This window comes from Drosophila navojoa, chromosome 2 (assembly GCF_054131105.1).
Source record: "Drosophila navojoa isolate 15081-1374.11 chromosome 2, UAZ_NAV_1.0, whole genome shotgun sequence".
Classification (NCBI taxonomy): Eukaryota; Metazoa; Arthropoda; class Insecta; order Diptera; family Drosophilidae; genus Drosophila; species Drosophila navojoa.
The window spans coordinates 14,761,947-14,786,178 of NC_142890.1; the positions used below are offsets into that span (position 1 = coordinate 14,761,947).

The window sequence follows — 24,232 nt, forward strand, 5'->3', positions numbered from 1 at the left end:
CTGTGGCAGACGTCTTGTTACCTAAAACCACTTTGCAATATGAGCAGCAGCAATCCACGGCCGACGGAAACGTGCTCCTGACTTCAAGTGTTGTTGGTTGGGCTTGCCAAAAACGCTAAAAACAAAACTGTATCTTGCACTCCTTGAGCCAAAGGGGTCTATTAGCTTGTGTATGGTCGGGCGCAGGAGTAAAGCGAAGGACAAGTAATTGGAATGAAGTTGGTTAACTCTTCAAGTTTAGTAAGACAAAACTATATGGAAACTGTTTAAATATAAATATGTATTAAAGTCCATAAAGCAAGCTATTGACTAATGCCTGACAACTTTTTTCTCCTTTGATTAGACTTGAGATTATACAACTTGGACCGAACTAGTCAGAGTTTTAAGTAGTTGCAAAAGTTGTTTTATTTCCATCATAAAAGTGTCTCACACACTTCATTGAATTTAAGGGCAGCCAAGTCTCCGAAGCTGGACAAATATACTCAGAGTCCACTTGAGAGAGGTATTTTCGTGTTCAAGCAGTCGTTGGCCACAAACTCATTTTGATTCTAAGCTACATTCTGAATCGACAGACAGTTGCTGTCGTCATTTTCAGCGGTGATTTATTATGCAGCAAGTTTTTATGCCTGCTCTGGGCGGGTCTAGAGGAAGAAATTTGCCACTGGAAATTTGTCGGTTCACTAGGCACAATACGTGATTGATAACCCCCTAAACAAACGCCAGGGGCAACGGTTGGGTTAAATGTTTCCGAGTGGATCTGCTAACTATTCAAATATTTAATACCGAGACCTTGACCGGCATTAGTCATATAAATTGGCAAGGCACAGCGAGGCAGAAGAAACAGAAAATCATATAGAAATATTTGAATTATAATTGGCATATTAAATGTATGTATTTATTGAGCTCATCTGACCATATCTTCACTTCACCTCATCTCACATCAGTTGATTTTCAAAGCTGGAGCTTGTTATATTATAATCGATAAAAATAGTCGTAATTCAAGTCATATTCCTCATAATTGTAAGGCAGAATCTGAAAAGAGATAATGTTAACAGTGATTAAAATTTCTAGAATTAGATTAGTTGCGTTTGCTATTATCTGTGGCGGACTTTCAATGATACAAGACTTTGAAGCCCTATTACTGTTTTATAATTAACTAGCTCAAGTAAGATGAGAAAATGCTTATATATTGATTCCTGCACAAATTGCTTAGTATTTCCTCTAAGTATATGCTGAAAGTATTGCCTTGAAGTATTTTCTCCAAGTATTGCCTTCAAGTAGTGCTTCCAAGTTTTTGTTGCATGTATTTGCTCTTTATGTTTCTTTTTGCTTCACTGCACTGTACGACTGACCCCATACAAACTTGAACGACTGAAGAAATGCTGCAGCAGCTGCCCTTTATATAGGGCGACGCTCTCTCGCGACCAAAGTAAGTAGGGCTCGTTGCAGATTAATGGAAACTCTTTCTGCTGCTCTACTACTGCTACAGGTCTATATATAGAGATAAGTGATCTTCTCTAGTTCTTCATCCTTTGCGTTTCATAGTCAGACAGAGACAGAGAGAGACAGAGAGAAACACAGAGAGAGAGAGAGAGAGAGAGAGAGAAAGAGAGAGAGAGAGCGAGAGAGTGAGAAGGAGCGAGAGAGGGAGTGAGAGCGGAAAAGGGAGTGAGAGAGGGAGGGAAAATGAGAGAAAGACTGGGAGCCAGACTGCGGGATAGACAGGGAGACTCAGATATATATAAAGGCAAAATTTATTTCTATAATTCAATGAATTTATTATAAATAGGCTAAAGCACTTTCCAATAGGCTAGATCTAGCTTGAAATGGGCTAAGCGGGCAACTCTGTTTGCAATCTCATGCGTGCGTACGTTTGTGTGTGTGAATGTGCAGTTTCTTGTGTAAAGCAAAGAGTTATTGAAAGATCAATACTCGAAGGGTTCAGGGGATCTCTTATCGAGCGGTCTCGACTAAAACTGCCATTGAACTATTCTTTAAAAATAGGGAGAATGCGAATGGTTACCCCAGACAGATTCAGAGTCACATTTTTAGTGTATGCCGATGGCGTTGAACTGTGTATCTAATTTGTATATAAAATGTGGCCAGCGCCTCATTATGACTATTATTTCGGTCAATGTATTTATAGTCGCGCAAGTTAAATCTACTGGGACTTAAGGGCATGACATTTTGTAGAGCGAGGCGCACAAGAATGAGGCCAAGCTGCTTTAACGGCTGCCAAGGCAGACGGCCATAAGGTCATTGCGGGGACGGAGTGTGGGGGCTAGGGGCAGGCAAGCGCAGCTGCAAACAATGGCATTTTAAAAGGCGAGGGCGGGAAAGAACATCAGTGTAGATGAGGCAGGCAGAAAGGGGGACGGAAAGACAACATGACGTTTGCGACGCCCACGCACTCCGACACACACGCACGGCACACACCGACACACACACGCGCACATGGCGTATGCGTAATAACATTTTGCGTTACATTTGTTTTTTCCTTTTATTGCATACCGCAAGTCGGCTCGTCTGGCCTGGCTCCTTTGTATTTCCGTTCCGACCCAAGCGCCACATTCCCGGCTAACGTCTCTGTTTATTTTTGTTTCTGTTTCAGTTTCGGTGGCTATTGCCCTTTGCCTGCCGCAATTTCCGTGCCATGTGGCACAGCGAATGTAAATGCCGCACGACAAATGCGAAAACTTTAAACTGCCCAGCAGATGGGTATCGCCACAGCCAGGCGTCCCGGCTCTAGCTCTGGTGCTTTCTTTTCCTGGCATTATCGCACATAATAATTCCGTAAGTCATACGTAAGACACTAAACGGGGCCCATGTGCCCCGGGGCGCTTGCCAAGCCGCACGGGCCTCACTCACAAATGGAATACCCTACACGCTTCCCATGCGAATATTCGATCTTTGGCCTGCCTATGCCGCTCAAGTGTAGCGTACAACGGGACAGCAATCAGTGGAGCGGCAGAAAGAAAATGCGACGCCAGCAGCGGGAAATTGTGTCATTTTCATTTATCTGCGCATGCATTTGTAGCTGCTCTGTGTGTGTGTGTGTGTGTGTGTGTGTGTGTGTGTGTGTCTGTATTTATGTCTCTGCTCGAACTTCATTGAATATAACTGCGAGCTGAACAGCAAATTCGCCAGCAGCAACAGCAGCAGGAGCGGCAGGAGCAGCCGAGCTGAGGCGGATGCCAATAAAACGGAAGCCGCGATTAAATACAAATAAGGCATTAAGTGCAAAGGCGCTGAGGCGCATAATACAAATTGCGACGCTTGCCAAGCGAGCGCAGGAAGGAGTGCTGCTCCGAGCAGACACTGTGGCGTTCGACAAGGAGAAGGGGGCGCAGGAGCCGGAGGACATATTGAGAGTGTCGCACAAAACTAAATGAAAGGCTGATGGCTTTCACCTAATACCCTTCTCCAATTGATTATAGCCGCTTATAAGGCAGACATATAAAAATTTAATTTGATTTAAATGAGATTATAAATAAGTGCCTAATTTCTATTCTATCTGTGATTTAACTCAACTATAATCCATGTGTTGTATAAGTAAAAAATTTATGATAGTAATAAAATAAAAATATATATAAGTAAATATAAAGAAAACATATTTCTTATATAAAATACCTGTGTCTAAATAACATAAATAATAGTATACTTGCATACTTCTGCCTTAGCTAGACTCTAACTAATTCAGAATATTCAATGCACATTAAAGTTCCACAATGATTTTCCAGTGTTGCCATCAGGCAATAGTACAGCCTGTAAGTAGGCAACGATTTTTTTCTAGGCAAACTTTTTATTGGCTGGACAAGGAAGATGTGCTAAATATACATACATACTTGTATATACATACATATATATATATATATATATGTACTCTTTTATACTGTAGCTGGACGCGCTTGTATGACACAATAAAAATGCTGGCTATGGAAAGTTGTGCCCTAAGTGAGAATTAGCATAGAAACGAAGAGAAGCAGAAGCTGGAGCTGAAGCAAATAGATGGAAGAGTGAAAGATAAAAATTGAGTTTAATGGTCGTTGGTTGGGCTTGGGCTTTAAAATTTGTATGAATGAAGCAAGCAATTTGCGTGCCATCCAATTTCGAAGAGTGCCAAGGTTAGCAATGATATCATATTCTATGCTCTTATTTAGATATTCATCTCCATTGCTCCCCACTCGCCCGGGGAGGAGCTGCAGCAGCTGCTGGGACTTGGTTAGCTGAACAGTTTTGCGGTTCATTTAATAATTCGGCTTCTTATTTACCTGGACAGCCAATTTTGTGTGTTCGGCTTTGATGCGTCGACAAGTGGCCGCTTAGCCTGCGGCCAATGGCATTAGCCATTAGCCAAACTGCGGACCAGAACAGACCCGACCCACAGACCGGGTCGCCTTGACTCGGCACTTCAACGAGCTAACGAGCTGCCATGGCAATTAGAGACGCCCGCGTCGAGTTCGACTCTACATTGCAAATCATATGACTGCCATTTTTCCATTTCAAATTTATTTTCATTCTCATGCTTTGCTTCTTCTTCCTTTTTGTTCGCTCTTTTGCTCGTCCCCGTATTTTTTGCACACAATTTTGATTAGCAAGAAAACTCGCGACGCCAAAGTATTTGCCCAGTCAGCGCGATGTGAATAAGTCAATGATCTACGTGTTGTTGTTGTTGATGATGATGGAGACGATGATGATCATCATAAATTGGCTTTTTTCAGGTGTCTGCAAATGTGTGTGTGTGTGTTTGTGTAGGTGTGCTGTAAGTGTCAAGTGCCCCGACACGGCTCAACTCAATGACTCGGCTTGCTTTCAATAATATTTATGCACTCGGCTTGTGTGCGAATTCAACAGGGCATACATTTCCAATTAAACTGAAGCATTCAACTATAGCAACCGACATGCATACACCCACCCACCCACACACCCACACAGACACAACAATCACTTCGATTTTACTCGCCATAAAAAGTTTTTTTTTTGCCGTCAATTTTAGTTAAACTATTTTTGGGGTTAATGCCAGCTGCATATATAGAGAAGAATTCTTTAGCAGATAATTGAGATAATAAAATACGAAATAAAGAGTCGAAGCAACTGATGAACTGAGACCTATTCAGACTTTAGCTAAACAGACTAAGAAACTAATCAAGGAGGCCAATACTTAGGTCAATGAACCGATTCGGTCAATGTTAGTCATGCCAGCCCTCTGATTGGTATCCTCAAGTCAAATTTGTACAGGAGCCTCATGTCAGGTTGTGGCATGTTTGCCAGGGCAGCAAAAGCCAAACGGCCCAGGGCTCTTTAAATAGATGGCAGTGGAGGCATATTTGGCTACTGCTGATGGCAGCGCAATAGCTGTTATTGCTGCGGACTCGATTAGAATTGGCGGTGAAATCGAATCGCTACAGACTTTGAAATGCTTAGGCCATGCATAGGCAAACAGCTCATGTCAAATGGAGAGAGAGAGAGATGCGACAGATGCCACAGTCCCACAGCAGAGTTGTCCATTTTCAGGCATTCACGTCACCTGAAGCAACATGTTTATTCGTGTGCTCGCGGTCTGTGCGTTGCCCGCGTCTCTGGTCGAAAAACAATTTTGCATATCAAATGGAAAACGTCAGCAGCGCTCATCAACGTTGGCCAGGAGGAGCTCTTAACTGATTTCCGTTCAATGTATGCAGCTGGCGAATACATAGACATGTCTATCCTCTCGACAGTTGTAAAATTTATTCGGAAGTTCATCAAATTCCTGTTCCAGTTCCAGTTCCTCTTCCTCTTCCTCTTCATTTACGCAGCATGCAACAGTTTGTGCAAGCGGAACTGGAACTGCAAAAGGCATTTGCAGAGTGCGTAAAAAGCCAAACGCATTTCATAGCGTTTAATATATGCCAATTTCTTTGCCAACATGTACTGCAATATGGGCTTGATGTTGGCTCACATTCGGTTCACCTCAGATTCTGATTACAAAATATTTATTGAGTGACGCAAATATTAACTTTTGATAACAAAGTCAGAAATATTTTAAAAAATGATTATTTCATCTTATTTTTATTTTAATTTTTATATTTTTATTTTATTTTATAATATTATTTATTTTATTTTATGTTATATTTTAAAACTATGAAAGTTAGAAATATAACAAAAAATTATTCTAAGAAGTTGTTTGTTTTTATTAACTTTTTTCCTGTTTTTTAATATTATTTATTTTATTTTATATTTATTTTATATTTATTTTTTTTAGGTAATGCTGCTCTTGCTTTTTTACAAGCCATGTCTGTATATAGAATTATTCTGTTCTTAGACAATTTTGTATCACAGACATTCCATATTTATTTTCAAATTAATTTCTTCGTGTTTCAGGGCATATTATAAATTGAGTAAGAAACACAAAATAAATTAGCAAGAGCTCAAAGAGATGACTCTAAAAGATAAACGCAAGTCCACATAGCATATACGAGGAAAGTCGGCCAATTCAATGAGAATCATCCTCCCGATTATCGAGAGCCTCACAACGCCCCGGAGTACAATGCGTCAATTATGGGCAGAGGCCTATTCTGAGATTCTCCGCGTATCTGCCGAATTGCCTGCAGCATGGATAATGAATGACAGCTCGCTGATAAAACGGCGCATGATGGTTGCCAGTTGCCTCAGTAATTGTTGCCGTTGAATTGATTAAAATTGGCAGCGGAAAGCAGATCGAGACTGACTCTGCTTAGGCATGGAATAGCCAAACAGCTGCCATCAAGTGGAGCGACAAGCGACAGGCAGTCTCGCAGCTTCCTGCCACAGCAATGCATTTTGAGTTGGCTGTAGTATGGGAATCAGCATGTGTATGCATGCGATGCGTTGCTGTCAGTGTGCATGTGCGCGTGTTTCTGACGGAAAAACAATTTCGCATGTTAAATGAACAACGGCGGAATCAAGGCGGAGCCAGGCTCAATGATGGCCAGCAGCAGCTGCTAACGGTTTTGCGTTTCGACATGTGCAATAAGGGGAGTAAACACACACAGAGGCAGCTCTCCATAGTTGTCTTTTTGTTTTTTTTTTTTTTTGTTAATTCTGCAAACATGCAACAGTTGCGAGCTGCATTTGATGAGCCAGTTAAGGGGCAGGCGAATGTCCTGAAATATCGCTTTGCGTTTGCTTGTCACTTTTCTGCTTTGGTCCACCTGTGATAAAAACGCGATAATCAATGCTTCCAAGTGCAATGGGATATGCCAATTACATTCAGGGACAATTGAAAGTGTGTAATACAGGATAAGCATTACCTAAAGGCTGAGCAACCGGTGGCTGAGCTTTATAAAATATATATTTCATTTCATTATTGTCTGTTCTGTTCTGCTTCTGTCTCTTCCTTTTTTTTTTTCAAACGAGCAGAGTGCACTTCATTCGAGAGCTCTTAGCCTCACATTCTGTGCCAGCAGCAACTAACTCGATACAAATCCAATAAAAAATGCAACATAATGAACTGAAAAAATAGAATGCAACTTGGCGTCTCTGATCACCAGCTCGACGTGGGTGGGTGTAAAGTGTAACGACCAGAGAGGGAAGGAAGCACACGGATGCTTTTTATAAAGCAATTTGCATGTTGGCATCTTTTTTCATTTCTGTTTTTCCTGCGCTGCTTTGGCATAGTTGCGGCTGTGGTTGTTCAAGATTGTTGCTGTTGCCTTTGATAAGAAATCGCCAATGTGCTTCCAAGTGGCGTGTGTCCTGCGGCCACGTACTGGATTTTACACAAATATATGTATGTGTGTATGTGTGTGTGGTATGGCATAGCTGGCTCAACTTTCGAACTGAGTTCTGGCCAAATCCTGAAACATAAATCCGTGTAAGGTGCGCGCTCATTGCTCGGCCAAAGGATGCATACAAAGTTCAGGGAACATAAAACGCACATAAACAAATGCATGTAGACATAAAACACGAAAGCACGCACAGAATCTGCCATCACACACACACCCACACACATGGACACACATGGGCACACATGTGGCGTCGTCCACTCGGCGAGGAACGTAAAAAAAATGTAGGCACTGATTACATTTGCATATTATAAGCAACCGCTCGCACACTTCCCATATTGATGAGGGTGCAGCGCCGCAAGGGCTGGGAAGAGGCGGGGCTGGGCTGGGCTGGGCTGGCGATCAAATGCTGCCGCAACTGGCGAGCCAACTGCAGTTGCTGCCATTATATGAGTGTGTGTGTGTGTATGTGTGTTTGTGGGTGTATTTGTCCAAGGAATTTAATTTCCAACTTTTACGTTTGGCATGTGCCACACACAACTTTGGTAGTGGGAAAGTTTGCTCCAGCGACGCAGGCTGTGTTGATCTAATAATGCTGGTGGGCGTGCGTTTGCAGTAGGTCGTGTGTGGGCGTGGCTAAGCAGAGCATTTGCGGCACTTGTTGAGGCGTAGCTGCAACCTCAGTCGGGGATTATGCAGCTGCTAAAACTTTAAATTATGTAATTCAACGTGTTGCCAATACTTACCGCTGCGGGCAACAGGCAGCCAACACACACACACACACACACACACACACGCAAACACAGCTGCCGTATGAGCGCATACACACACACACATGCGAGCAGATGCACATCGAAACTTTAGCCGTATCCGGCAGACGCTGAATAAATGCTCTGCCTCACCTGGGGCCCACGTATTTCAATTAACGTGCCAGCACGCCCGAGTTGCATGTTATCGGCGCTAGGTGGCGCCCATGGCGGTCGTCGTGGCTGCTTTGCTACTTATTTGATGATACACCATAAATATTCGAAAATAACAATAAACTGAACTGCGCTGAGGTACACAGTGCAGCATAGAAAAGTTCGGCAAAAGCCAAGGACTATAAATAATGCCAAAGATAACAGATAAACGAGCTGAAAACTGTATGAAAATGCGGCATTCAAAGTGCATTACATAGGTGTAATGTTTAGTTGAAAAAAAAAAAAAAAAATAAATAAATAAAATAAAATAATAACAATAAAAATATTACAAATTATATTTACACTGATTATATTGAAACTTTTATAATGTAAGCAGTTAAAAAAAAAAAAATAATAAAAACTATATAACTATAATATATACATATTATAATTTAAAATATGCAAATATTTTTGATTATATAAACATAAACTGTCTGCTCTGCTCCTGCAAATTGCATTAAATTATGCCAACTATGCGCTCAATGCCTGCATAGCTAATTATGTTTTATTATTATCTCCTGCAGCAGAAAGTAAAAAATGAAATATTAAAAACTTTTTAGCTTGACGTCAAATTTGCGCTATTTTATGTTTATTGTAATTAGAACAGCTTGTTAAAGGGACTGCAACTAAAAATTTGATATGTATGTAAACTGTTTTGAGCTTGCCCGCGTGTGTGCAAACAGAGGAACTTTTCTCCACGTTCAAACTTCGCTTCCCATTTTTCGGAGTTAACAATTTCGCTCGCGAAACTTTCTCTTTGTCTTCACGTGGTGAGCAATTAAAGTGTGTGTGTGTGTGTGTGTGTGTTTTGGTGTGGGTGGCAATATTTACACATTCGCATTTACACTCACACACATCTACCATTTTTCACACGCACACTCAGTTGGCGCAATAAAAAAAAATTTATTTTTTACCTTGCAGCTTTAAATAAGAGAAATTGTTTTTTAAACACGATTTCATCTAAATTGCAATGAGCGTTGAAATAATTTATAAGCACACCAAATGCGTAAATCGCACACAAATCACATTCTGCGAATCGAGCGCTCCCAGCTCTGCCGAAAATTCGTTTGTGCAAATGCTTCAGCTGCGTGCTCTGAGGTTTTTCTTAACCATATATGTAGTATATTTATGTATTTGCAATGCCAACCACCCACGCGGTCCGGCAAAATAACAAAACTTATTAAATAACATTTATTTGCACAAACGTGTAATCAAATGAATGCAAATGAAGCAAGCCTTCGGAACGGCAGGCCGCGTGCTTTTCTATATGGATAGGTCTCCTCTCTATTGGCATGAATTAGCTTCGCATATTGACGAATTTAGGCGTGAATCCGCAAGCAAATAGAGACCCATTGCATGCTGCTCGATATCAGTTTCATCCTTTAAGCATCAACAGCCATCGACTGCGCTCTTTTCCACAATTCTACGGCGGCTTGAATAGACGACTTACTCGATGTGCCGCCTGGGGCGCCATTTGCGTGCGTATGCGTGAGCCAAGGCAGCGGGAGAACAGGGAAAATGGCAAAAGCGAGACTGTTAAGCAAACACACGTTAAGTTAAGCTTATTATACACAGAGCTGCCAAAGGCTGACTTAGACGCGGACTAGAGTAGGCAGCGCGGAGTGAAACTTTTTGCGACAAGTAAACACCGGCTCTGTCAGCCTTTATATGCGTGTGTATGTGTGTGTGTGTGTGTGTGTGATATCATTGGATTACCGCGATTATCTTTCTCAAATATCATATCGCACGAAAGCCAACAATGTCTACATTTTGCTATTACAGTATATTACAGCGTATACATATGTACGCAGATTTGCCGTGTGCTCGGCTTAGCTGACGGCCGAGAGGGCGTGTGGGCGTGTGGGCGTGACCGTGTTGTATACCGCACACAAGCGTGCAGGTGGTCGGAAGCAGCGTGCCTCTTTGCGGTCGCCCAATCGCCCGGCAGGAGTCGTCGTCGTCGTCGTCGTCGTCGTCTATGCCGTCGTAGCTGGCTATTTGCTTTTATGGCTTGTTTGCCAGCTCATGAAAACTTTGGCTCGTACGCCCAAGTGACCCATTAAACAAATTGAAAATGAACGGAAACCGTTTCAACAGCTGGACTGTACGCCTGCGATAGTTGTACGAGGCAAGACGACGCGTCGACGCTGGGGCTCTGGCGCGTATGTGTGATAAATTTTAATTGACTGCACTGCATTGCAGCAGCTGTATTGTCGGGGAAGTTCATTGGGGTTCTAAAGATTTCATTGAATCACGAGTCGGAAATCTCAACTTTTCAAAATATTGAGGCAAGTTCTTGCCCTTTTGGCCAAGCCAAAAACTTTGGCCATAAACACAAGTGTGCAAAACTCGTGCCAGCAATAAGAGTTACATAGCTACAACAACAACAACAACAACGACAACAAGTAAAGCAGCAACAGCGACATTCAACTGGGCTCGTTAGCCCTACGGCGTATACGTAATATGCAGTTAACTGGACAATTTCACAAAGCTACGGTCCAAGGCGCAGGTGCAAAGTAAATTATGGTCGCAATTAATGCTAATTAAATTCATATTTTTGCCATTGTAAATATTATTTGACTAAGTAGTTGTTTTGCTTACGGCAACTTCCGCCCGGACCGTACAGCTCAACTGTCGAACCGCTCGGGCAGCAAACGAGCCCAACAACACGTTGAGCACCCCCAGAGACCACATTAATCATTTCGTTAGCTGCGACTGAAGTGCATTTCGGATGTGCTGAGCGTGAAATATTTGCTGCTCAAACTCAAATGGTTGGCTTCGTGTAATTTGTGGCTGGAGCTCAACCAAACACACAGCAACACATGTGCATAGCCACAAGACACCCACACACACACACACACACACGCACACCCAGAGAGATGCTCGTCATTCATCATTGCACACACAAACAAATTGATGAAAATCATAGAAGTGAACTGAGCTGATGAGGAATGTCCAAGACTCTCTCAGGCCTTGCTTAGAGATTAAATTGCCAATAATTAAATTTGATGTACAATTTAATTGTAAGTGACATATTACACACAGAATTAGCAAGGTGGGTAATATAATACTAAAATATTATTAAATACTTTAAAGAAGTTCAAGGTGTGAAGTAAGCGAAATTGAATTTAAATAGTTTGTAGCATTTGAGATAAACAAACCAAATTGAAACACACACACCCACACACCCGCACACACATGCACCGTGGCACACATTCATGTTTATTTATGTGGAGCACAAGCCCTAGTTGATTATGTATATTTGCTTCTTGTTTGCATAAATTTAACGCTCATTTTGGTTTGCAAATCCCGAAGGGACATTCGTGTGCATTTTTCATGAAAGCAATCAGTTAGCCGCATGTTTAGTGTGTCATGTGTTTCAGCCGGTTTACGGCCGGCCCACACATTGAATGCTCCATTAATTATGATGAAAATACAGGAATTAGATTATCAGCTTACCTGAAATCAGATGACTGCCATTAGAATGGAATGAAATATGAAATGGCATCGCTCTGTAAATAGAAAGAGACGAACGATATAGAGAGAGAGTTGAATATGTAAAATGTTATCATGGCCAAATTGTCATTGTTTGACTTCCCAGTTAGTCTTAATTTTGGATTAACAATAATCTCTAATACATAACTAAATATACGATTCACATGACCATATGCTCTGGCTGCAATCAGTGCTCTAATGTGCGGCCAATTGGAGCAGTTATGTGAGAGATGCCACAGCAGAACTGGTATATAAGAACACCGACAATGCATAATTCATTTTAAGCACCACTTAAAGTTATGGCAGACGGCCGGAGCGCAATTTAAGACAGAGTTTAATGCATTCAATACGTCATTGGGCATGTTGTGAGCGGTTTGGGTCGTTGCTCTGATTTATGGTGCGTATACTTGATGCGGCCGCAAAGCCGCACAAAATGTTGCTGCTGTGCTACCTTCTTTACTTTCGGCTGTTGCCACTGCCACTCTGTCTGCCTTTCCCTTTTGATAAAACACAAAACAGGCCTCAAAATAAACTCGCACACACACACACACACACACACACACACACACACCGACACAACTTTGGCTGCGGATGGGTCAGAGTCTGAATTGGAGTCTTATTTTGAGTCTGAATGCTGATATTATTAAATTTTATAACATTTCGATGCGTCTGCATTTCAATTGACCATAAACGGCTTTAAGGCTTTACGACTGCGCCAGTCCTGAGCTTAAAAGTATCCACGATCCGGAGCCATTGTAGGCGCCCTGTGATAAGACGATATGTATATGCATTCATTCAACCGGCCATGCCCAATTTAATTTATCAAAGTCATAAACTGTTAAACGACTCGACCGGCAAATACTACATGAATAATGGGCGTGGCGTCAGATTCTTGGCAATGCGAGACACGATGGCCGATTAAGTGAGCATTTAGTTAGGAGCATAAGATGGGAGTCTTATATATGAGGGCGTGATAGATGCAGAAAGAGTCCGTCAGATTGTCTAAGCCAACATTAAGTTAATTAGGCCAATAAATAAATGAATCAAAATTTGATTGATCAACAACATATTTAAACAAATGATTTGCTCTTGTTTAATTATTTAATCTTCATAATATTGCCTTTGCTGGCTTTAAGATTGTAGTGGCTGGCCGGGCCCACACTCCTGCAGCTGATGGCTCTCGAACGGACTCAATCTGAGTGCTTGGCCAAGTTTCGAGAGACAGCAAGTTTGCAAAACCGAGTCAAATATAATTACGTGAGCATCGAACGTGAGTGTGTGCTCTGCCAATTATATCTAGCACTCTTGCAACTGGCAGCTTGAGAGCTGCGTAAAACTGCAGTCTGTGGGCAGAAGTGATAAGCCCCATGGGCTATGTGATGTAAAAATTAAGTTAACAACAAGTGGCCGATACACCACTCCGTTATGGCAGCCTGAGTCCATGAACCATATGAACTCGGGGTAGTAAAGTTTTGTGGAAGTGCGCGTGAGAGACAGCAGGAGGCGTATACCCTATATAGTATAGACAATATTCCTGATAAGGCTGACGAGCTGAGGCTATATAGACCTATCTGGAAACGTTTCTCATTTATAATATTCAATCAAAATTAAAATAGTTTTTAAAATTTTTAGCTTATCTCTAGTATACTATGGAAAGCCAACTGATAAATAGATAAGATTCATTAGCAGCTACATTAACTCATAAGTACATTTCTGAAAACTATACAGTTATATCATAAATTTGCACTCCATATACCCGTTTGATTTTATATTTTTTGCACAGAGAACAAAGTAATCTGAAAACGTTTTGCTGACAAAAAAGAAACACAAGATAAAAGTCGAAAATCTGTTTATGTATTAATATCATTCACAGTGTCCGTACAAATAACTGAATTTAAGCCTCGGGCTGCTGCTCTATCGGCCCGGAAACTCGTCGTCACTGCAAAAGTTTATGCCATTTAAACATAATTTGCTTAACCAAAACGAACCGGCCAGCGCGAGGATGGGTTCGCAAACTGTCGAAAAAACACGCACACACACACACACACACACAGACACACACTCATAAAATCGGCAATAATAATTTTTGTGGGTAAAGGTAGCATTCGCTGGTCGAAGGAGCGAATCTCTCCGTGGCTGAGTGGGGTGGGGGGAGGATGAGCGCGTGCGTCTTTAATTTATGCAGCGCCGCATTTTTGCGGGACTCATCCACACACGTAGGGCTCAAGGACTGGCAGGCAGCTGGCTTGCCGGAAATCAACAAAAGTTTATTGAGCATAAATTTAAATCGGCTTGATGCTCACTGTCTGCCTAGCCTCTGGGCCTGCTTTGCTCTGCTTTGTCTTGCTTTGCTTTGCTTTGTTTTGTTTACGCGAGCGTTTTATGCGCTTTTAAATTGATTTCATATCCATTTCATTTCGACGGCCATTTCCGTATCCACCTTCGCCCCCAGCCCAGCCAGCATTTGCCCTAACGAAGTAAGTCGCCAAATGAAGACATGATTTGTGACAGCAGCTGTTGCTGCCGCACACCCACGACATGGCTGGCCTCATCAGGATACGCTGTTCCAGGTTTATGCACTCGGCATCTGGCTTTCATGTTCGTACTCTGAACTATGCACTGGGCTCTGGGTCCGACGAAGACAAAATCAATGAAATATTTCAATATAAATAAGCAATTTTCGGTTCGCATTATATTATCCAATGTCTTCTTCTCTCACCATCAGACATTGCATGGCCCATTGTTCGCTTCAGTTCTGTGCGATGGTACAAAATGGGGTGTGATAATAAGTATCTAATAATTTGTTATCATTATTGGCTATGGTCATTTTGGTGTTGACTCGCTCGCCCACTCTCGCGCGCGTCTTTCATCTCTCGCTATCTGCGTTCGTGTATTAGCCTAATGGACATTGCCTCCCCCCTGCCCGCACCACCGGACCTCTGCGTCTCAGTGATTACCGAGCAAATTAAATTAGTGAAAATGTTGAAACGAGGCACGAGAAAGGTAAGACAATCTAATTGCCTTCGTTGCGGGCTCCAGTGTCTGCTCTGTCCTGAGTGTGGTGTCGAAATATAACTGTATATGTATAAATATAAATGAGTAAATACATATATGTATCTATATCCACATCCGTATATGTTTACTCCGTCTAGCATTGTGAACAGGTGGCAACGATTGGCCCCTGGAGGCCATTGAATTAAACAAGCTAATTAGGTTTTATAGATATAAGCAAGCGAAAAACAAATTTTTGCGGTGACAAGAGTGTTTTAGCAGCACCCAAGGCTGCAATTGAATAATAAACTAAGTGCTTAACGAATTTAATTCAATTGCAATCTCTAAAATATGTATTTGCTAAGCCCACTTTTGGTCTTGATTAAATATTTAGACGTGAGAATTATTTGAACAGCATCAACAAGTCTTGCACGATTTAATTCAACAATTATTTGGCTGTGCTAGCGGAGACACGAACCACATTGCTGGCGACACCTGACGGCCATTTTGTGTTGCCTTTTGCCCTTAGGCCGCCATTGTAATTTAGCTTGAACAGGCTAGAGAGCTACTGCAGGAAAGCTTTATTTGAAACAATAGCGGGCCACCAAAACGGCACAAGGAAATTTGATAGTAGTCAAGCTAGGAATAACATGTACTATAACTGTAAATATATATAGGTAATAAAATAAATAAATAGATGGCACAACACACTGGCATCACACTGCACTGCAAAGCTCCATACACCCACGCACCCACCCAGACCTACAGCACAGGGAATCGACCAAACTAGTTGCCTGCCCTTAGCTTCTCTACCGACGGGGCTGACAAGGCAACGCGCAACAAATTAAAGCAGGTCAGCAAGCACAACTCGACTCGACAAAGGAATTCCGACAGTCGCCTCACAGACAACAGCTGCGGAATGAGCGCCAATAAAATTTTCCTACGCTATTACCCGCCAGGTGAGTCTTGGATAATTGTACAGCTATGAATGTTATTTCAAGTGAATCTTTATTTCGATAGGCTTGGCTTTGAGTTATCGATCGGCTAAGGGCGGTGAGAGACTGCGACACTTCGATTTGCTCGACTTGGATGCCAAGTGAGTAGCCAGCCGGATGCGGTGCTCAATTGAGTAAACATATTGATCTACAGAACCAATGTGGAGCAATTGGCGGATAGAATTTTGTTTGAGGAGCTGCAGGTGAGGGAGTCAGGAGGAGATGAGGGCGCCGCCTGTGCTGAGAGTGCTCCATTATGCTTGCCCGCCAACTCCAAGGCCTCCAGCTCACATAACATGTTCAGCGCACTGAAGCAAGCCATTGAGAAGCTGCAGGCGAAGCTGCGCGAGCCCATTAAGAAGAAGTTCTATCTGCACAAGTGCTACAACTCGCACATTCTGCCGCTGACCAACGTGTGCTTCGATCGCAGCGGCGAGCGCTGCTTGACTGGCAGCTACGATCGCACCTGCCATGTGATCAACACCAGCACCGGCCTGGTGCAGCACGTGCTCAACGGGCATGACAACGTGGTCTTCTCGGTGGCCTTCAACACACCCCGCTGGTAAGTTGAATCGAGCTGGTCTGATAATGCTTAACGCTTGGTTTGCTTAGCGACAAGATCATTACGGGCTCCTTTGATGGCACCGCCAAGATCTGGTCCGCAGCCACTGGCCAGTGCCAGAGCACGTTGTATGGCCACACAGCCGAGGTGGTGGCTGCCGAATTCAATCCTGCGCACGACCAGGACGTGGCGACGGCCTCCATTGATGGCAAGGCGCGCATCTTCGATGCGGAAACGGCGCAGGAGCTGCAGCAGTTGAGCCACCATGGCGCCGAGGTGATTGTGGCGCACTACTCTCGCGACGGCCAGCTGCTGCTGACAGGTTCCTTTGACCACACAGCCGCCATTTGGGACATACGCAGCAAGAGGTATGTGAATCAGATGTGATGAATTTCTAATTGATTTGCCATCTGTTGCAATGCTCCGACAGCTGCTGTCATCAGCTGCGTGGACACACTGCGGAGTTGTCAAACTGCGTCTGGAACTTCAGCAGCTCGCTGATTGCCACCGGCAGCCTGGACCGCACTGCACGCATCTGGGATGTGCGCCGCCTGGACCAGGAGCTGCATTTGGTGTCGACGCACAGCGACGAGGTGCTGGACGTCAGCTTCGATGCGCCCGGCAAGCACTTGGCCACCAGCAGCAGCGACTGCACGGCGCGCGTCTGGAGCTTGGAGCCGTTCGAGATGCTGTCGCTGATGGCCGGCCACAGCGATGAGGTGAACAAGGTGTGCTTCAGTCCCAGTGGCTGCATGCTGCTCACCGCCTCGGCGGACAACACGGCACGCCTCTGGCTGGCCGAGACGGGCCAGTGCTCTCAGGTGCTGACGGGCCATGAGTCGGAGGTGTTCAGCTGCGCCTACAGCTATGCAGGCGACGCCATATTGACTGCGTCCAAGGATAACACTTGCCGCGTTTGGAGGTGATACGACTGGTACACTGTGCAGTTCAACTCTGATTAAACAATGATAACGGTTTTTTGTTCTTTTCTTTTTATCAACATTTACTACAAACTCGGGTTTTTTTTTTCATGTTCATTTTTTTCTGTTTTGCTTTAAGTTTCTTAGTATTTCATTTCGCACACTTCTTACAAATTAATAGTTTTTTTTTCTGTTTTCCATTACAGGTTTAATTTTGTTTCTTTACTTATTTTGTTTTGTGTTTAAAGTGGATATCATCTCTCATATACATATATAAAAATAATGAACAAAAATTATCCTTCAGTAACAAACATTATACAGCTTACAAAAGTCCGCTTCATTTCGGAATCAATATATATTATTATTAATACACAGTTTGAAAATTAAAATAAAAACTTCTTGTACAGACATCATCACCCGAGCGAATTTCTTAGACAGGACCAATATAGGTTTTCTATTTATTTTCTTCAACATATATATATTTTTTATTTTTCTTTTCTTTTTTTATTTTGTTTTTGCTTTTTTTTTTCTTTTTTCTTTCTTTTTTGGTAAAATTGTACACAGATGAACTTTTTCTACAGTTCGGAGGCGGGCAACAAAGACGAGTGAACAAGTACGTGATTGAATGCTTTGTTTGAAATGGTGACGGAACGATAGATAGATAGATAGATAGAGCTCTGATCTCTCAATATAGAATAGTAGTAGTAGATAGTGGCCTGTAGTGTTTCGATATTGTAACTGTCTATCTGTAGCTTCTGGGAATATATAGTATTAATAAGGTAGTTTGATTAGATGACCGAGCAGTCAGCATTTTGCATTTTCTCATTGGCTTGGAGCCAAACCTGGTTCGGTTAGTTATATAATTATATTTATTTATTTTGTCGTTGCTTGTGTTAGTTATCTCTGAGAGGTCTGCTTAGGTTCGCCCTTTTCTATAAGTATGATCTATGTAATACAAGGTTTTCGCAGTAGTGTTTAGGACTTTCTTTCGTATATACTATATAATAATGGCTATTTCTATTATTAGTAGGTTTTTCCATATGTTTTTTCTTTATCAAAGTAGAAAACGGTTTTGGTGTGTCGTGTGTGAATGTGTGTGTGTGTGTGTGTGTGTTTTTGTGTGTGTGATTATAGTTTGTTGGGTTGCTATTGCTATTGTTGTTGTTGCATTTGTTGTTGACTGTTTGATTTGCATTTTAATGCGTTGGACTCTGCAAAAATAACGAAAAGTGACAAATTATTACGTGTGTGGATAAACAGGTGGGGAGAAGATCAAAAAGAAAGCACAGCCGGGGCGCGGGCTTACATGAAGCGTGTGGAGTGGGGAGTTGATGGAAGTTTTCGTATTACAATTATTATTATTATTAATTTCTTTATTATTGTTTTTGGATGAGCATGCGGGGGTAGAGCAGCAAGCGAACATGCAGGGCGCCTGTTAGTTATTTATTTATTTTCTTTTTTATTTTGAATTTAATTTGGGTGCTGTAAATCTTACAATAGGTTCATTATCTATGCAAAAACCAAGAGACGGAAACGACAGAGTGGCGTTCGCCTTACAGTTAGAGTATATGAATTTCAAGGGCTTTTAGTTTCAATTGTTCTCTTGTTGGATGGTTGTTTGTTTTGGTTTTGGTTGTTGTTGTTGTTGCTGTTGTTGTTGATTTAGAAATTAACATTATTTAGCATTAAAAAATTCATAGCTCATCATATGCATACAGCTAGAAATAAAAGAAAGAGAATACGTAAAGAGCTTTCGATTTGTTAAACAACAATTAGTTGGGATGCAGCCTCATTCTTAGAATAGAAATTTGTGATTTCAAATTATTAGATTAGGTGATAAATGTGAAAATAGAGCATAGAGATAGAGTGAACTGAAGCTGAAGGCAATCATCTAGAAATGGAAAAGAGCTAAAGCAAAACTTAAAAGCAAATGAAAATGAATAAGCATCAATAAGCAAAATTCGCATCAAAGTCAGCGATCTCAAGTGATTCTACATGTTGTAAAAAATATTTCGTACTTCACATGGACTCTCTGGGAATACCTCCTTGAATGTTCGCTCAATAACGTGATATCTGCGATTAAATGAAATCAATTAGCAATTAGCTCACACACTTAAGATATGGGAATACCCACTTGGACTGCAAGCCGCCGCCGGGTGGAAGACCTACTATGTCATCTTTGTCTTGGAGACACTTTAACAGCTCCACGTACTCCGTGATCTGATTACTCTCAATCTCTTCTGTAAGAATGCCAGAAATATACGAATAGTTAAGTAGCTGTTGTGAATGCGTTAGCGGCTCGAACTTAGTAATTAAGGCTCTTGGTAATAAAATTTGTATGTACAATTAAATACGAGTTGTTTATATAGATATATACATATTAAAGCTACGCAAAAGCAAAATCACAATTCATAAAAATAGAACACGGAATATGTTGCAACAGCGAGGGCCGACAAAAATTTAGCAACAAACTGAACGTGAGGCTTGGCAAATGAGTTCAGGTCGATCGAATGCTTTCTTTGCCTTTCTTTTTGCTTCTTTTTGTATTGTTTATCATATAACATACAAAAGAGAAAAAAGTGTTTGACTTCTTTAATTCCATCGACCTGAGTTTGTAGCATCGGAATCTTAAATAATACAATAAATTGGGGTGTCGCAAAAATGGGCGCTTCAAAAGGTCAAAAGGGAGTACACTAAAGAAAAAAATGAAACGAAGAGTGGCAGTGCTCTGCCTTGCCCCCTCTTTGGAGATAATCTTTGCATTGGGTATTGTTTATGAGAAAACTCTTTACAGCATTCAGTGTACAACAAACATTTGAAAATATCGAATGGTAAAAGTGATTGGATAACATGTATAATAATTGGATTTATCTTAAGAGCATGCATATATCATTTACTTTTTCATTTGTGTGTTGTGGGATCTATGTGCCTTACCTTATGCTCACTCATCATAAAATTTGTTTGGCTTTCTGTTTTCTGGCATTGGCAAGACACGCCCATTTTCATATTGATTGTGTACATTATAAGAGTACGATTTATAGCACGATGCGCGATCAACGATAATAAAACAAGACCGCGCTCCTAAATTGATTTTAACAAATTTCGTGGAAAGAATACTTGGAAAAAATCATTAGTCATTAGTTTCGACTGATCCTTTAAACAAACGAGCAACTTTTAAAATAAACAAATGATCAAGTTTACGAATTGAAAAACGCTGCGCAATTGAAAGTTGTTGTGCCGAAAGAAAAAACAAAATGAATGAAATAAAAGAGTAACAAATTGAAATGAAAAGAAATTAGCTTGGATCTCGATTACATGAATCGTGCGAGTTGCTGATTTATTTGTGTTGCGTGTTGGAGGAGGAGGGGACGTGGAAAAGCAGCGAATGTTTATCGAATGGAAACTGAAAACTGAACAACACAGCAAACAAACACTTTTGGTTGATTGGTTTTCGAATCTTTCATTTCAAGTTATATTTGGACTTAGCAGCGAAAAGAATAATTAAACGTATTTGATTAGTTTTGTTGGTATTCCATTATGATTATCTATATTAAACGTTGCTACTTGAGCCAGCGATCTCAATTATGAATGATTGCTAGAGCACTTTGGTACAATTGTTCTCAGCATATCGAGGAGATGTTCGACCTGATAATCTCTAGCTTCGCTGCACCGCATCAATCGCATTTATCTAAATTCAACAATTTAAAGTAATCTGTTTACGTTGACAATAAGCACAACAATTGGTGAGCATAAGGTTTACAATTATTATTTCATTTTTCAACTTTTTCATAATTGTTCTTGTTTTGTTTTCTTTTGGGTTCATCTGATACGTTCACAGATACCCTAAGGCCCAGCATTAAATATGTTTACCCTAGGCTAAGTAATTTGTCTGGACATTTGGTTTGACTAGTTGCTTCTTTGGTTATACTTAAAACTACATATTTGGTATACAGGACAAATGGATTATTTATGGAGTGTGGTTTAAACTAATTGTAAACCATATACAATATCATTTAGGCAAAGTAATTGTCTACATCGTACATATACATATAAAATTCACTCCTGTACTTCTGAGCATGGTCGTAAGAACGTTCTTCAAAAATTCACTTTGGTGTTCTGAATACTGTGGGCTGCCTAAGATCAATTGCGTATATTCACTAGAAAATAATCTACACACATATATTATGTATATTATGACTAATAGTTGAGCGTGCGCCTAGAGCAGCTCGAAATCAATGACTCATCAAAATCAATTCCCTCAATTCAACTATAAACGAAATTGCATGCACATTTCATTTTGATGAAGCTACTACTCATTTTCCTAGAATACATGAGCTGAATGTGTTTATAGTACTTTTTTTTTTTTTTGAATATTTGCTATTATTGCTCTCTAGTGGTTTGTAAAAGTGTTAATAAACTGTCTGTTATAATTCAATCTAATGGTATTTGATCGAGCTATATTAAAATTTGTATCAAATATGGGTTAGGTACTTTATCATTTTAACACAATAATTGGGTCTTTTGGATATTGGAATATATACAGGCATATATATGTACACTGGCTGACGGGGCCTCAACTACAGTTCACAACGGGAAGGTTCATCAATAATTGCTAATAAGCTTATGGTATTACTACATGACTATATATATATATATGAGTATGATATACTGGGTAAAAATGGGCAGGATTCTTGGTTCTTCAGCTACAAGGAGTTCACTCACGTGGAACGCTTTGGCAGTTGCTGTAGCACACAAATACATATGATGTATAAATAAATAAATAATACTGTAACATACACACACGCACATACAAATAAGGTCAGTCACTCGGCCACACGCACAGCCAGTGGAAGTAGTAGATATGATAAACTAACACGCTATACAGTTATTTACTATGCATTATTGATTCATGGGACATACATGGGCTATGTATACCTAAGTGTATACGTATGTAAGTATTGAATAGGTATTGGCAATGATTATAGCAATTGCTTTCTGTATCTGAATTGAGTTTCCTTTTTGATTTTTCGTTTCAAGTGCTACGTGGAAGGAACATCTAGAGCAAGTGTGCTTGCATTGCGGTCTCGATTCGTTCAATTATCTATCTAGCTATATAAATACATATACGTATGTATTTATGTGAGTGTATAATTATAATCTAGTAATCTTTGCCAACGTTTTGTTGGGACTATCTTTGTATGAATTACGTAAGGTACAATGTATTCGTTTTAGTCGCCTATGTCAGGTCGATGGACACGTCGAGGGTAGAGGGTCGACGACAAAGATACATAAACACAATTGTGTTACGACTATCGTTAGGTATACGATTAGTTATAAACAGAGTAGACGACTTAGACAACCTCTTGCGATCTTCTCAATTTGTTTTTCCAACCGTCGCTCAGCCTCTTTAGCTTCTTCAGTTGGCTTTGGTGCTCCGGGGAAAGCAATTATTATAATGCTCATATTATCACGACTGCCCTGTGGATCCAAATAGAGAAATACAAGAGATATAGATATTGAACAGAGGAAATAATTGAATAAAGACGTACCTTGTGCAAACAGGTGTCAACTACCTGATTGGCAATGTTTACCAGGTCTGAGGTCACTTTAAGCCTGGAGTATATGAAACTGCATACATCCTCGTTGCTCATCACATCCCAGATGCCATCACAGGCGAGTACTAGGAACTCGTCCGTGTCTTGGCGGCTTTGGCAAAAGATTTCCGGTTCAGGGGAGACCAACTGCTCGCACTGGCCCTTCTCCTTAACATTTTTAAAGTCATAGTCGCCTAGGGCACGGGATACAGCAAGTGTTCCGTTGACACGCTTTATCATTACACTGCCGCCAGCATTGTGAATCCGCTCCTTCTCCTCGGGCAGAATGGGCTTGTGATCCTGGGTAGCAAACACTGGCACACCCTGGCGGCACAACACCGCGCGTGAATCTCCACAATTGGCTATATACACCTGCGTTGAGCTGATGAATGCGCAAACGGCCGTTGTACCGCCGCACTTCTCCTCCTCTTGGGTAAACTCGGGCAGCTGTCGCATCACCTCGTCAATGCGCAGAAAGCCAGTTCGTATTCCCTTTACATGATCCCCACTCTTGAATTCCTCTGTGGTAATGATACTGTCCAGCAAATTCTTGGCGCAATGCTCCGAAACCTTACAACCTGCATGACCATCGAAAACCGCAAAGAAGCTCCAGCCTTCCAAAGCGTTGCCTAAGCGGGCTTGAGCATAATACGCGTCTTCCATTTCACACCGCCAGCCCTGCATCGAGCTGACGCCAAAGAGCAACTTGTTGCCTTCGCCTTGTTCATTGTGCTTTGCTGTTTTTGGCTTATCCAGGAATCCTCCCATATCTATTGAACATAATGTGTGTGTACTAGTTGGAATTACTTTCGGTTCAGTCCCGCCTTTGACGTCGCTTGCTGTGGGGAGGAAACAGTGAGACTGTTGAGTGAATTAAAACAATTCTCCGAGTAACATGCAAAAATCTATAAAAACTAGGCACCCGACGTACACACACACACGCACACACGCACACAAACAGAATGACACTGACA

At 41.4% G+C, this 24,232-nt stretch overlaps 2 protein-coding genes and 1 long non-coding RNA gene across 10 annotated transcripts in view; 1 reads left to right on the forward strand and 2 right to left on the reverse strand.

Moving 5' to 3' along the window:
- Window positions 1-380: 380 nt before the first annotated feature.
- LOC149092170 (uncharacterized) lies at window positions 381-12,220 on the reverse strand. The gene is made up of 2 exons (XR_016197334.1): window positions 12,161-12,220; window positions 381-1,032 (listed from the first exon to the last, which is right to left on the reverse strand). It is a non-coding gene; the product is annotated as an uncharacterized LOC149092170 (long non-coding RNA).
- Window positions 12,221-16,057: 3,837 nt separating this feature from the next.
- LOC108655811 (uncharacterized) lies at window positions 16,058-19,405 on the forward strand. Its single transcript, XM_018107639.3, has 5 exons — window positions 16,058-16,146; window positions 16,208-16,283; window positions 16,337-16,744; window positions 16,795-17,112; window positions 17,175-19,405. Exons 1-5 carry the CDS (start codon window positions 16,107-16,109, stop codon window positions 17,668-17,670), a joined length of 1,338 nt encoding a protein of 445 aa, XP_017963128.1. The 5' UTR covers window positions 16,058-16,106; the 3' UTR covers window positions 17,671-19,405.
- The window catches only part of alph (protein phosphatase alphabet), a 79,396-nt gene continuing 73,309 nt past the window's right edge, over window positions 18,146-24,232 (reverse strand). For 3 of the 8 annotated variants that reach the window (XM_089263701.1, XM_018107674.3, XM_089263696.1), the window contains exons 2-5: window positions 23,214-24,097; window positions 23,025-23,142; window positions 19,799-19,904; window positions 19,297-19,737 (exon numbers count right to left, since the gene is read on the reverse strand). In XM_089263701.1, coding sequence (XP_089119827.1) covers window positions 19,656-19,737; window positions 19,799-19,904; window positions 23,025-23,142; window positions 23,214-24,026 — 1,119 coding nt within the window. In that variant the 5' untranslated portion in view covers window positions 24,027-24,097 and the 3' untranslated portion in view covers window positions 19,297-19,655. Of the gene's footprint in view, window positions 19,738-19,798; window positions 19,905-23,024; window positions 23,143-23,213; window positions 24,120-24,232 lie in introns of those variants that run through there. The other 5 variants (XR_016197327.1, XR_016197325.1, XM_018107666.3 and 2 more) reach the window with 5 other exon arrangements.